Source organism: Platichthys flesus, chromosome 5 (genome assembly GCF_949316205.1).
Source record: "Platichthys flesus chromosome 5, fPlaFle2.1, whole genome shotgun sequence".
NCBI lineage: Eukaryota > Metazoa > Chordata > Actinopteri > Pleuronectiformes > Pleuronectidae > Platichthys > Platichthys flesus.
Window position 1 is genome coordinate 3,707,006 of NC_084949.1, and position 15,470 is coordinate 3,722,475.

General features: G+C 43.5%; 2 protein-coding genes across 3 annotated transcripts in view; both read right to left on the bottom strand.

Moving 5' to 3' along the window:
* The window catches only part of sh3pxd2aa (SH3 and PX domains 2Aa), a 108,851-nt gene extending 106,706 nt beyond the window's left edge, over positions 1-2,145 (bottom strand). For both annotated transcript variants that reach the window (XM_062387737.1, XM_062387736.1), the window contains exon 1: positions 1,803-2,145. In XM_062387737.1, the coding sequence (XP_062243721.1) occupies positions 1,803-1,898 (96 nt within the window). In that variant the 5' untranslated portion in view covers positions 1,899-2,145. The remainder of the gene's footprint in view (positions 1-1,802) is intronic.
* Positions 2,146-9,701: 7,556 nt separating this feature from the next.
* stn1 (STN1 subunit of CST complex) lies at positions 9,702-15,439 on the bottom strand. The gene is made up of 9 exons (XM_062387518.1): positions 15,028-15,439; positions 14,583-14,678; positions 13,430-13,507; positions 12,329-12,502; positions 11,965-12,076; positions 11,011-11,161; positions 10,514-10,636; positions 10,344-10,416; positions 9,702-10,098 (listed from the first exon to the last, which is right to left on the bottom strand). Exons 1-9 carry the CDS (start codon positions 15,167-15,169, stop codon positions 9,941-9,943), a joined length of 1,107 nt encoding a protein of 368 aa, XP_062243502.1. The 5' UTR covers positions 15,170-15,439; the 3' UTR covers positions 9,702-9,940.
* Between the last annotated feature and the right edge of the window lie 31 nt (positions 15,440-15,470).

The window sequence follows — 15,470 nt, forward strand, 5'->3', positions numbered from 1 at the left end:
TGTTCTAGAATCGACAAGAAAAATTACTACATCAGAATTCATAACATATTTTCATTTCTGTAAAACAGGTACGGTATGACTGATATATGGTAACACATGGCAGGATCCCTGTGAATCCTCCCTTTCAAAGGACAAGTGTGCTAGTTGTGCTAAGATATCATTAGACCCGAGGGTCCGCAGGACTGTAAATACATATGAACAAGATCATTTTCTTTTCATGATGGTCATTTATTATGACTTGTTTATGAGCTGGATATAGGATCTGAACTGCGGCCATTAAGTGCAGAGGCCCAACAAAGGCTCTAATAACAAGTGGGGTATTGATAAGGCCACAGGGTGCAAAGTTCAGGAAGGTAACAGTAATCACTGAAGCCTGTTGTCAGTGGTGAAAGCATTGACCTAGATTATTTTTAAATAATCAATGACACAACTTAAAAATCAACCAAGATAAAGTCTAACACCTTCCAAGATTATTCTGCCAAATGTCTCCAAAGTCTGGAATGAACTTTAAACCTCTTATAAATTCTAGGCCGTGGATGAGAGGTCCTTCATGAGCTAAACTACATGTGCACGAGTCCATAACAACCAGGAAACCTCTCCCTGCTGATGAAGATCACATATATGATATTAAAAGGTGCAGAACAGCCATTAAATGTACCTTTTAGATTATTTAGTCAACTGGACTGGATGCAGACGTATTTTGTGAAGTTTGAGGATCCAGTGATCCTTTCACAGAGAGTGGGATCTCCATTGTAGACGTGAGAATGGATCAGACCTGGAGACTTTTGATTGATTGTTTTCATCATTTCGTGTCACGTCCACAGACGTGCCCGCATCTCATGGGTTTAAATTGCAGCAGTACGTTAAAATACAGCTCGGATTTACAAGTAAAAAAAAATCTGCCTTCATTATCTGATAGCCTTAAAATTCCATCTGCGACTACAAAACTTCCCTTACTGAGGCACAACTTAAGTCTTTCATAATCATCCAACCAAAATAAACCAGCACACATTTTCCCCAAATAGAACACCCTTTGTGTCCTGATACACAGGACAGTAAAACAACAAATAACCTCATTCTGTCTGTGTTTGCCATTAAACCTGCCAGTCTCCAGGGATTATGGGCATGTTCCTGGACAGTGCACATAAGGATCGTTGTCTTGTCTAAATTAAGGTTCTTCATTGAAGCTATTCTTGATGAGACTATAAACTACATTAATAAAATACCCTGTTGTGTTATTGCTCTACGAATGAAATCCTCTACTATGAAGAATCGTTATGAGGCTAAAATGAGTGGAAGTTCTGCCCACACACCTTGCAATTCAATGAGAGATGCAGGTGAGCTTGCACTGTCTGAAACTGATCATGAATATAATTAGGTCCTCAGTTATTTACCTGGTGACCACAGACAGCACATGGAAGCATTAAAGCAGGGCTCCAACATGAACACTGTGTGGAAGGAAGTCATGTTCAACACGATCACCTGCAGCCCCAGGTTACAGTGCTGGACACATCCAGGCTGCTCACTGACAGCAGCACTGACAGCTCACCTCCATCTCTGTAAAACAGTGCAGTGCCTAAGCCCTGACCGCAGACTGTGTAAAAGGGTAGTAACACTGACACTAGCTTGGTAGTGGTCCTGCTGTCTGCTAAACTGCGTTTATTGGACTAAATGTGGCGCTGAGGAGACACGCTGAGACTGAGAAAAGGCCGGAGGGACACAGACACACCGCGGACATGGGACGAGCTGTGCGGGGGGGGGCAGGTAAATGTGTCACAGATTAGGCAGTGCAGGCAACTCACGTAGTGTTTGGACGGATTGCGCCTCTTCTCCACGTCCACGACTTTCACGTCCAGCACAGTCCGGAACTGCATCTTGACCCTGCAGAGGCTCTGCATGTGGAGGCGGCGGGCGGAGAGCGGAGGGAGCCGGGCAGCTGCGGCGGCTCCGGACGCGCGGATCCTCCTCGTATCACGGCAGCGAAATCACAACATTCATCGGTGTGTCATCGAGCAGTTCAATCTGTGGACTCCACTCGAGGAGAGCTGGCGATTATACCACCACTACCACCGCCACCAGCCCGCCACCTCCTCCTCTTCCTCCCGGAATCAGAAACTTGTCGATAGTCCACTTAGAGCCGCGCGCTGCTCGCCCTCCGTTGAAATGGGCGCAGACGGATATCTCCAGCGATCAGCCCCCCCCCCCCACACATACACACACACTCACACACACACACACACACATATACCGGCGCTGATCGAGGTGGTTACCTTTAAAAAACAGAAAGTGAGGCGCGCTCCTTTGTGTCTGCCGCGGTGTCCGCACACAGGATCCGCATCGCACCTGGAGGAGACAGGATGGACGCAGCGTTAGCACCGGCACATGCAGCCCAGCGGCCCCCGGCTCCAGCAGCCCGCAGTGAATTTAGGGAGCTGAGTGGGATGGGCTTCACTCACTTCCTCAGCTACTTGGAAAAAAGGCACTGGGAAATCATCAGCATGTAGCTTTGCCTCCCCGCGACACGACTGAGCCACTGATAAACATTATGCGGCAGCGGCTCGACTCTTTCCCCATAACTTTGAGAGGATATGAAACAATGCGTCTGAAACATCTGGCCCCGCTGTAGGGTGGTGGATGTGTTTCAGTGTGATGAGCTGTGGCTTACAGGGCACTCTCACACACACGGTGAGCTGTCATTATAATAACCAGGTAGATGACAGGCTCCAGCCTCTGAGTCACGATCAGCTTTCTGGCCGGAGACACGAGCGGCTGGAACTATGGATACAGATGTTCCGCCGACGACCAATCAGCAGCAGGCTGCTCCACATGAAAGAGCCAATTAGCGACCAAACACTGCCCCCGTGCGCACAACACGAGCACACTGCTGCAGACACAGGCTGCAATTTATACTTGTCACTTTTTAGGGCCCGAGCACTGACAGGCACTGACAGACAATGAGGCCCTATTGAAATTGTAAGGATTATTATTATTATTAGGGCCCGAGCACTGACAGGCACTGACAGAGAGTGAGGCCCTATTGAAATTGTAAGGATTTTTATTTATTTTTTCAGGCACATGCTAAAAAAATTAACTGTATTAATTATCTGAACATACTAATTTCCTTGGCAACAAAAAACGATCACACAGAAACAACATGCATGCGGTATTCAACAAGATGGGGACTGGACCCCCCCCCCCCAAAAAAAAAAATACTGCATTAGCTGAAAATGCATTAAGCTACTCAGTGGCGGTTCTACATGGAATTGCGCCCGCGATGATGTGTGCCGCAAGACAATGTGCGCCAATGTGCACCCCAGGATGATGTGCGCCACAGGATGATGTGCGCTGCAGGATGATATGTGCAGCAAGATGATGTGCGCTGCAGGATGATGTGCGCTGCACGATGTTGTGCGGTGATGTGCGCCCCAGGATGATGTATGCGGTGCACATCATTTTGGAGGGCACATCATCCTGAAGCGCACATCATTGTGCCAGACATCATCCTGCGATGCACAAATCATCACCACACCTCATCTTGCAGCGCACATCATCCTGCGCCGCATATCATCATCACCGCACATCATCCTGTGGCCACATCATCACCACACATAATCGTGCAGGGCACATCATCCTGCTGCGCATATCATCATCACCGCACATCATTGTAAATATAAATATAAATACAAATCCATTTACATCATCATGGAGCCCATCATCCTGCAGCGCACATCGTGTCCTGCAGCGCAAATCATCACCGCACATCATCATGCGGCACACATCATCCTGCAGCGCACATCATCATGCAGCGCACATCATCCTGCAGCGCACATCATCCTGGGGCCCACATCGGGGCACATAGTCCTGCTGCGCACCTCATCGCGCACATCACCCTGCTGCATACATCATCACCGCACATCATCCTGTGGCGCACATCATCACCACACATAATCGTGCAGCGCACATCATCCTGCTGCGCATATCATCATCACCGCACATCATTGTGCGGCGCACATCATCCTGCTGCGCACATCATCGTGATGCGCACATCATCCTGCAGAGCACATCATCCTGTGGCGCACATCAGTGCACATAGTCCTGCAGTGCACATCCTCCTGCGGCTCACATCATCCTGCTCCGCATATCATCATCACCGCACATCACCTTGTAGTGCACATCATCCTGGGGCGCACATCATCGTGCCACACACATCATCGTGGGCTGCAGCAGACATCATCCTGCGGTGCGCACATCATCCTGTTGCAATACATCACCACTGCACATCATCATGAGGCGCACATCATCTTGCCGCGCACATCATCACCGCACATAATCGTGCAGCGCACATCATCCTGCGGCACATTTCATCATCAACACATATCATTGTGCGGCGCACATCATCGTGTGCTGCAGCAGACATCATCCTGCGGTGCGCACATCATCACCAAACATCATCGTGCAGGGCACATCATCCTGCGCCGGACATCATCCTGCCGGCGCACATCATTGTGCAGCGCACATCATCCTGTTGCAATACATAATCACTGCACATCATCTTGCCGCGCACATCATCACCGCACATAATCGTGCAGCGCACATCATCCTGCGGCACATTTCATCATTAACACATATCATTGTGCGCCGCACATCATCACCACACATCATCATGCAGCGCACATCATCCTGCAGCGCACATCATCCTGGGGCACACATCGGGGCACATCGTCCTGCTGCGCACCTCACCTCGCACATCATCCTGCTGCATACATCATCACCGCACATCATTGTGCGGGCACATCATCCTGTGGCGCACATCATCACCACACATAATCGTACAGCGCACATCATCCTGCTGCGCATATCATCATCACTGCACATCATTGTGCTGTGCACATCATCCTGCAGCGCATATCATCATCACTGCACATCATTGTGCGGTGCACATCATCCTGCAGCGCACATCATCCTGCAACGTGCACATCAACACCACACATCATCCTGTAGCGCACATCATCTTAAGGCGCACATCATCCTGGGGCGCACATCGGCGCACATCGTCCTATGCAGCACATCATCCTGCAACTCACCTCTTCGTGTGGCGCACCTCATCATGCAGCGCACATCATCCTGCTGCGCACATCTTCCTGCGGCGCATATCATCATCACCGCACATCATCTTGCAGCACACATCATCCTGCCACATACATCATCACCGCACATCATCGTGCGGCGCACATCATCCTGCCACACATCACGACAGCACATAATTGTGCAGCGCACATCATCCTGTAGCTTATATCATCATCACCGCACATCATTGTGCACCGCACATCATTGTGCAGCGCACATCATCACCGCACATAATCGTGCAGCGCAAATCATCCTGCTCAGGGCATCATCCTGCGGCCCATCATCCAGCTGCGCACATCATCACTGCACATCATCCTGCGTCTGCGGCGCACATCATCACCGCACATCATCATGCAGCGCACATCATCCTGCTGCATATCATCATCACCGCACATCATTGTGCGTCTAGCAGCGCACATCATCCTGGGGCGCACATTGGCGCACATCTTCCTGCTGTGCACATCTTTCTGTGGCGCACTTCATCCTGCGACTCACATCATCGTGCGGTACACTTCATCCTGCAGCGCACATCGTTCTGTGGCGCACTTCATCCTGCAGCGCAAATCATCCTGCTACGCACTTCATCCTGCAGCGCACATCATCTTGTGGCGCACATCATAGAGTTGCAAGATACGCCAGAGTATCTCTTTTGCATCATTTTGCCGGTCCCAAGTCCGGATAAAGGAGGAGGGCTGGACGTAGAGCTAGCAGTTCCACCCCACATAACAGCCTTTTGATTAAATTTGATATTCTAACATTTAACAATACAGGACAAAATCGATTTATGTATGTGGGTCTAGATACTATGGAGGACCATACATGACATAAGTAAAAATAAATAAATAAATAAATGTATAAATAAATACAGAAATAAATAAATAAATAAAAATGGAAATAAATAAATAAATACAGAAATAAATAAATAAATATGTTAATACCAAAAGAAATGTCAAAAGAAATGTCTTAAATATATTTTAACATTTATTTTTTCCCTGATACATTTCCTTTGCATTTGCAGTGTCCTTATGCTAATGACAAAGGCGGGCCTAACCGCAGTCTCATGCAGGATTGGTCACAGGAGTGTAATGATCCAGCCCTACTACTTCTGCCTTTCAATGCTGGTGTCCAGTAGCTGTTTGGGACGTTGAGCCAGTTCACACTTAAAATGAACTAGTTCAAGTTCAGAGGGTTAGTTAAGGTTATTTTTTATTGGGATGATTTAGCTGTCAGTAGTCCTGACTGTGAGCGTCACGTCTCGTGTTGTAATGAGCACAAGGAGCGAGCCGAGAGGAGGAGGAAACAGAAACTCCAGCTCGGTACAAACCACCTGCCGCCTCTGCTCTGAACATGAAGCCGCTGATCTCTGAGCAGATGTGACCAGAGAAGCTCTATGTTTTCACTGTTTCCACTGTTCCACTTTCTTTCTTTTGACATTTCTTTTGGTATTAACATATTTATTTATTTATTTCTGTATTTATTTATTTATTTCCATTTTTATTCATTCATTTATTTATTTATTTCTGTATTTATTTATACATTTATTTATTTATTTATTTTTACTTATGTCATGTATGGTCCTCCATAAGATACAGCATTAAAGTCATGAAGTTATTTTGAGAAGTGATGGCCTACTTCAATGGCAAGATAAAAAAAAAAGAATTAACAGAAGAATATGGAAACGTATTGCGTTCACTTTGATTTTTTATTTCTTTGGGCATTTATCTCGGAATTGCCGAGATAATTATCTCAGAAAAACAGAATAATTTTTTTTGTGAAGTGCATGTAATACGCTTCTGTAGAAGAAAGCTCATATTTAGTTCTAAACATATTTAGGGTGTTTTTTTCTCACTTTCTGTACGTCCTATAGCGACCATTACATTATGCAAATTAGGCAATGACGTCATTTAGCGACATCTAGCGACTTTTAGGACAGCCAATATCTACTTTCCTTACTGAGGAGTCGGCACCACTGTGCAGGACTCCTGGGACCGCCTGTGAGTGCGTTGGGACCGCGGAGGGGCTCACGCCAGAACCTGCTGCGCGTTGAAGATAGTAACTGCAGAACGATAAGTGCTTTCACGTCAGTCTCCAAAACACCAGTCACCAGGAGGGTATGAAAAGTCGTCAGATTTAGTGTGTGTGTCTCTGAGAGAGTGAGCGGAGCGGGGGGCGGAGCCCCGGCGCCTGTGTGTGTGTACTGTCCGCGACACATACATCACTTTTCAGGAAGCCACTCCAGAGGGCCGGCTCTTCAGAGCCGCGGGTTGCAGACCCCTGTCTACGGCGAAAGAGCGATTTGTTTACTGCTCCGACATTAAAGAGATGCGGACGTTAAAACATTGTGCGCCCCACACAGTTTGATAATCACTGCTCTATACAGTGGATTCCCCCCTTGGCCATTCCATTTGGGAGACCCAGAGGTGAACTGTCCCCCGCGCCCCCTCCCCTTCCCCTTTCTCAAACAGCATCAAGCAGGGGTGCTGCAGTTGCAGGGGGCGCCAATTTGCCAATTCCACACACAGTGATATGATAGATAATAGAAAACCGCTTCTCGGGCCAGAGTGCTCGTGCCGCCCCCCACGAGACATGAGAAGGTGCCGCCCCAGGCGGCTGCCCGGTTCGCCCGTGCCCCAAACCGCCACTGTCTTCGTTAGACAAATCAAATCCTTTAACCGGAGCTGTTTGGGGTGTAGATCTATTTCCAGCGACTCTACAAAGCAGTGCCACGTGGTCATTTACCTTGCTGGTGTCGTGTATTCAGCTAATAGTTCTTTTGAACATTGTTATAAAACACTATGACATATTAATATTCGAAGGCATCTCGAGTCTTATGCTCAGACCTTCAAAAAACTATTTCCAGATGTGTTCTGTTAATTTCCTCCTCTTAACTATCTTTGAAACGGTTATGGATAAGGAAAAGAAGGGAGCTTCTTCAACAGGTCCTTAAATCTTAAGGTACGACACATTCCCAAATTTAGTCAGAGACTCTATGGGTGACGTCATTTTATCTCTAGGTTTGGCGTAAACAACTCCCCTTTAAAAGGTCTCGCATTGCAGAGGCAAGGCAGATTTTCACTATTTGGCTGTGTGATGTCTCTGAGTCTCTAGAGCTCGTCCTGACCTGTGAAACGTCTTGTAATAAACTTTATATACATGTAAGTACTGGGTCTGCGGTCATCTCTCTTCAAACACCAACTTCGACAAGACACTGCTGCTTGAAATACACTGGTTTCAAGTGTCAATGTGACTAGACGGATACAGAAACTGGCGACTCTAATGGGAAACATACAGTGGAGCACTTGTGGGTTCAAGGGGAAGATATGACAGAGTCAGATTGAAGTCGACCATATGTGTTTAACTGCGTGTTTTTAATTTGTGTCATGGTTGTGTGATGGGGTGGAAAATAACAGCCTATTGAATAAAGAGGTTGTGAGTAAAACATTGAAATTAAAGATGAGATCCAATTTTTCTATCAGCTTCTATTTAATCATAGCTTGCAGATGTACTTGTTTATAACAAGTGCTGATTTTTTTTTTCATCCCCCCCATTCATTGTATAGTCCTTTTCGGCTCCTGTTACAATTGTCAAGGTAAGTTTAATTAAGGTGAAAACAGAAAATACAGGTGAGAGGGTTGAGCAGGGAATCCAAACACAATCAGTGTTGGTAAGTGCTAAGTTGAATGTTTTTTCAGGTCAACCCTGCTTTGCACTTGAAAGTGCACATCAAAGACAGTTACCCTTTACTCTTGAAGTTTAGTTTGCCTATCATAACTGCCATGACATTCAAATTAAAAAGGGTATAAGTATTACCCAGGTCATTTGTATTATGGTAAAATGTAAAGTCCAGTGCTTTTGAGGTAGACTAGGTAAATCAGAATATGTCAGCCTCTGCTGCATCAACGTTGACTATCCTCTTTTGAGGAGCCACCACGCGAGGGCCCTTTAGTCTTAAAGTCTGTTCTTGAATGTCAGTAGGTAGTATACTTTCATGTTGTGTATTCCTGAACAAATTCGAATTTTACCTACTTGCACAGGCAGCTTGTTGTATCTATGGCTTTTGCCCCTCAGGCCTCATAACAGGTTAATCCAGCCCTGGCAATATGATAACTGATATAATGACATTAAGCTGGGTCGTCCCTTAATACCTGACATGAAGGCCCTGTATTTAAAATGTTCCCTTTATCAAACCTCTAGTTTTGAGACCGTCCTCAGTTCGGTTTTGTGCTTTTATGTTACACATACCAAATTTTATTTAATACTACACAGCAAATCTAGGACATGAAGTATTGGAAATCTTAACAGTCAAACATTATGCTATTTTGTCAGGGTGATATTAAATTATGTTTGTCTGTGTGTCTCAATGTAAACATCTGAAGCATATAAAGTATATACACCTATGCGTATAACAAATTTGCTATATCCCTGTATATCTTGTGGTCAGAGGTCACGTGACCTTATAAGAATCTGGAAAAAATGCAGATATGAACTGCACTGGTTTACCGAGGCATACAACCAGAGTGTGTTTTTTTTTAGCCATTAACATTTATTAACAAATGTATATAACTTCCCAGAAGTTCATTTTCATAGACTCTCCATGTCTATCAAATGATTTATTCATAATTTTGCATGAAAACTTGGCACACTTACATCAAATAAAAGCAGTAATATGAAATAGACCAAATGTTGAGCCCTACTAAGGCTCATAATGAACACAAAAATACAAATCATATGGTTTACTCATATTGGTCGCTCACATTGTGGAGCAATAAGCCATGTTACAAATATTGTGTCCGTAATAGGGACTGTTCTTGTGTTAAAACGCAGTGTAATGGTTTTCACTGGTGCTGACAATGTCACTGTTGGACTCCAATGATTTGAGGACCAGCTCCAGTGCCACTTTGTTCACGTTGAGGCTGTACCTCTGCCTGACTGCTGACAGGATGTGCAGGATGTGGCAGCCCTTCTCTGCATCTACAGGCAGAGGAGGAAACAACTGTCAACACACAGGTACAGTATATAGTTATCCAAACCATTAAAACATTACCTGTCATATGGAGGCTACTTTATGGTGTTCCATTTTTTCTAACCCTAACTACTCTTACACTCAAAATTCTGCCATAGAGAAGACTGTCACACAGTCGAACCCAAAACTATAGTCAGTGATATATTAGTCAAAAGTTTCCAACTTAATTTAGAACTCAAGAAAGTGTTCTTACACTTCTCTCTCCTCGAGTCTTCCCTGATGATGTCTTTTACAGCTATGAGTAGATCTTTATCCTGTGCAGTCACCTATTGAGGAGCGACAGCATTAGACAGATATATATCCCTTATAAAGCCTCACAATAATAACCCAATGAAATGTGTAGAAAGGATATCTGCTTCTTACATGATAGAGTTCATCCTGAGACTTGACCTTGCGGTATATGATGCCCTCTTTCTGCAAAATTTCCAGGGTTTCCTTCAGAAGCTGCCGTATCTGCTGGCAGCCAGACGGACCTGCCACAGGCTCCTGAGCGAACACAGAGGAGCAGGACACAACAGCACAGCATTAATACTAAGAAACTTACATGTAAAACAGATGCATACTTGCATAGTTTTAGATTCATCAAAAAAATCTGTTTGGATTCCATATCGTAAAACGCAAGTTGCCTTTCAAACAGATTTAAAATGATAGCAACTTTGCAGAATGGTCAATAACTGCAACAGTGTTAAATAATAAATTAAGAATAAACTTAACTTCGTTGCAGGAAGTAAAATCTTTTTTTTTTATGTATTTATTCCTCTTTCCATTCTCATTAAAGAACTCTGATTTATTTGATTCATTCCATCCCTTTAAAACACATTGATTCTAAAAGAAATGGTTACAATGTTATTCTGGCATACCTGGTCAGCAGATGTTGTTTGAGGCTGGCAGGAGATGAGAGGCTGCAGGAGGTCCTGAACATCATAGGGCCTGAACCTGCTCACCGGCTGCTGCTTAAAGAAATCCAGAATGATATTTTTTGCCCTGTGTAGGGGACTGATGGTCGAGGCCCTGTAAAACAATCACAATATGAGGTCTTTAAATAAATTATACTAATGTTTAAAGCTATGCTCGCATTTGATCAAATCAGTTAGTGTAATATGAAAGAATCCACAGTTCTCCTCGAGGCATTTAACAATCTTTCTGTCATCGTCTTTACTGCTCTCATTAACATCCAACAGTTTTCAGCGAAATGGTTGTAAAACGTGCAGCCCACACCCTGATCACCACCAAACAGAAGACAGCAAAGGTTAGTGACTAGCTTTATAATGTCGTAGAGCATATATTAACAAAAGAACTATGTATTTAAAACCAAGTTTGGTGGAAGCCTAAACCGAGTTTAAACAGAAAGTGAATATTTGATCTACAGTATGTAAATTAAGTTAAATTTATGCAAAAGTTGTTTCTGTTGTATACTAGTGCATCAAACATTAAAATGGACATGCCACTATATGTCAAAAACGTGTGTGATGTTAGCTTGTGCTGCTACATTAAAAAAAAAAGACCTGACGCTGTACATAGTCTACGAGGCCTTTATGACTGTGTCATGTACATGTGTAGATCGTACAGATCAGTTTCTTAGAGAACTGAGTAGGTAGAGATTAACAATCAGAGAGTACCAACCAGCTGGAAACACCAGAGAATAAATCTTTCATTTGTTTCAAGAGCTTAAATGTTGTAACAAACAAAACTTAATGCTGTGTCAGGTAGTTAGAACATATTTCGGGCAAAACACTGGATATATACGATCGTTGGCGATATCGACCAGGGCTCTCACTGTGTTGTACTGTGCGTTAGGCGATGGAGGTTCCTACCCCGTAGCATTATGTTGCAGCTGGAGTGGTTTGTCATAGAACTGTCTGTATAGCTGAGGAACCTCCATCATCCACGTTATCTGGGCTGTCATTACTGGGTCATTCACTTTATCTGGGAACACACATGGACACAGATACACACATGATTAATGAGCAGAGGATAGAGCTAGCGTGTATGTGCAATGTATGACTGTGTACATGTGTATGAAAAAGACTTACAGGCCATCTAAAATGAGACAGCATGCCACAGTGAAAAATGACATTATGAGGCACAAGTCGGTGTGGGTAGAGGACTGTGTGAACTAATGCATGTTCTTGTCTGAGCATTGAAACATGGAGTCTGAGGGCAGTCCTCTTCACTCACAGAAGGTGGAGGCCATGATTTCTCTCTGCTGTCTTGAGGTCTTGACTGGTCCTCTGACTCGGAGCAGCTCTCCAATCTCCAAACAGCAGCGTTTCTGTTGGGCCTGTCTCAGCTTCTTCAGCTCAGCGACTGGATTGAAGCCTTCCTGAACTGCATCACTAAGACTTCCGCCAGCTAGAGATGACAGGTTTAATACAGAATATTAGTGTGGTTTGTTCCAGTTAATAAACACATGGTATGACACTGAATATACTAATGCGGTGCCCCTCAAACTGGAGCGTGACTTTTGATAATGTCGTAACATGGTTACCATGGTAAAAGCATGTGAGGTTTACAGTCTAAATAAATAGTAGAAATCTCTCTCTGTTGATCAAAAATCTTTAAGTGGACACTTCTGTGGTTCATCAGCTTTCATCCCGCTAAGTTTAAAGTTGATCAGATGAGCAGGAGGTGAGAAAATCAAGATACAGAGAGACAACAGACTGATAGAGATTCCACCATTTATAGTTAATTTATCCCAAAAACTAAATTTTTGATAAAGATCCACGACATTAAGGCTGCCCTTCTCAATATATAAAAAGAAAGGGGAAGCGTTTAACCACTCTTAGCTTATTGTTTTATTTTAAACGGCTACAAATGGCAAAATGCTTATTGTGTCTGCAGTAGCCAAGAAGAGACAAACCAAACACTGGCTTTCGAGAGGGCCTTTCAAGTTTTTAAATTACTTTAAGGCCACAGTGAGTTCTCCTGCAGGCTTTGAAGAAGGAGAGGTTTTCAGTAGTTGTAGTATGAAAATCTGAAACTAGATGTCCCTAAATCCCTGACATTGAACATTTGGGTCAAAAAACTGTTAAAGCGTTGTTAAACTACAGTTGCTGATACTAACATGATATGTGTGTTATTTGCATCATCAGAGAAGAGGATGCCAAAGCCCTAATACAAACTAATTCATATGTTTGTATTAGGGCCCCACCTAAAAGGAGAGGAACTTCAGTGACTAGTGATTCGGCAAACTCAGTGTTCTTCTGCTACTTCAGGTGTCTAATGCTGAGGCGAACATAAACCGCATTAACACAGATGTGTAACCATGTGCTGACTCACATTTACCAGGATCCTGCTCTTCTTTCAACAGGTCGCTCTTCCAGCACATGCAGTTTATAACACCAGTCCCATCATCCACTGTGAATAGAAGGAAAGGTAAACAAAATCTGACAAGGACTGTCTTGCTTTTGAGACCAAAGTTATTTGTTAACTTTTAGGCCACCATAAAACAGAGAGCATGTGTGTCAGTTGGTGAAATGGAATCAAACACATATTAGATTAGACTGATTATATTGTCCACCTCAGTGAAAATGTCGTCTCTCGTAAAAAATACAAGAAAAAGTACATAAAATACACACACAACATACCACATGAATTAAAGCAGATAAACAGGTAGCAGCGGTTAAATAACATAAATAATAATATCATAGGATAACAGAATAAAAATTACATTATAAGATACCCTGATTCTGTATTCAATGCCTGCATGGCATAGGGAATAAAGGACTTCTTATGTATGTTTATGGCTGGCCATTGGGGCTCTGAATTGACGGCCAGATGGGAGCAGTTTGAATTCTGAGTAAAGTGGGTTTGAGTTGCCTGCAATTTTGACTTAGCCTTCCGGTGAACAGCATTGTCAAATGTATTGAAAAGCTGTTATTGTGGCTTGCCAATCACCATCCCGGCAACCCGGGCAATTCTAGAGAGCCTTATAAGATTAGATAAGATAAGATAAGAAGTCCTTTATTAGTCCTGAAATGCGGAAATGTGCAATGTTACAGCAGCAGAAGACAATACATAAGTAGCATGCAGTACTTGGGTGAAGGAGCATAAAGAAATAAAAATATACAACAATACATAGTAACAAATATATAAATGTGATTAAACCGGTATATACAGTGTAAAGAAATATATTATGTTTCAGAATATGTACAGTAAATGGATTGCACAAAACAGTTTAATGTGCACAGACATTTTTTACAAATGATAATAGTATAGTGAATTATTATTCTGCTCTTCACACTCTAGTTGCCATACAAAGCTGTTATATTGAAGGAGAGGATGTTGACACTTTTATGTGGGTCACAAACGACAACACAGACAGATTTCATATGTAGGACATTGCTAAACTAGTAAGTGTAGTATTTTCTGCAACGCAATGGAATACACACACAGTTTTAAAGTAAACTAGTTGTTGAAATATCAGCATTACCTCCATAACAGAAGAAGTCGTCCCTTTCTCTCCTGTAAACTACTGTCCCAAGTACATCCACTTTGTAGACTGGATGCGAGTTATAGAAGTAAATACCTAGAACACACGTCAAAAGCATCAATCCAGGAGTCTCTCATGTCATCTAGAGAGACCTTCAAAAACCAAGTTAAACTCACAGTCACTCAAAGTTGCAACAACGTACAGTGATGCTATTAATTCAAAATGAAACTAAACCAGAAAGATATAGACGTGCCAGGTAGCTAACTGGTTAACATTGATAGATATGTTAACTAAGCTAAGTTCAAAGTTATAAGTTGACATCCTATTATTGTCATTAATGTTGAGTTGAACAATCACACCTGACATGTTACCTGTAGAGATTAAAAAGTATGTAAGACTGCGAGTGTCTGAAAAGGGTGAGTCTTCTGGAGGCAGGTGTTGTTACCTGGCACCTGGATGGACTCAGTCATGTGCAGGATGTCACTGACATACAGCCTGGAGAAGGCAGAAAACATCGGGTCCAGCCCCCACATCATGGAGGGCAGCTCTTTCGCTGCCTCCACCGCAGCCGCCTGCATCTTTTCCATCTCTATAGTCAAATATTGTGCCTGTTTTCCATGTTTCCTCTATAGACTGTGCGTTGGGCTAGCTGTCTACAGTGAGGGAGTAAGCTAGCTGCGGTGTTTTGAGAAGAAGTCTGTCACGTGACGCGAGATAAACTGCTGTTAACTAGTTATTAGTTAAGGTTAGCTCTGTGATGCAATGAGATGTGTGCGAAAGTTGGAGAAGAGCGTGATAACAACTAAATTATTCAAAAAGCATTTTTCCCTGTCTCCGACGCGCTCACGTGTCGCACTGCATTGTGGGAAATGCAGTTTCAGACACACA

Coding starts and splice junctions, on each gene's coding strand:
- stn1 (XM_062387518.1), bottom strand. CDS start 15,169: ATGGAAAAGATGCAGGCGGCTGCGGTGGAGGCAGCGAAAGAGCTGCCC. Junction 12,077..12,328: donor AATCATGGCCTCCACCTTCT/GTGAGTGAAGAG, acceptor GTGTGTTCCCAG/ATAAAGTGAATGACCCAGTA. Junction 10,637..11,010: donor AAACAACATCTGCTGACCAG/GTATGCCAGAAT, acceptor GTGTTCGCTCAG/GAGCCTGTGGCAGGTCCGTC.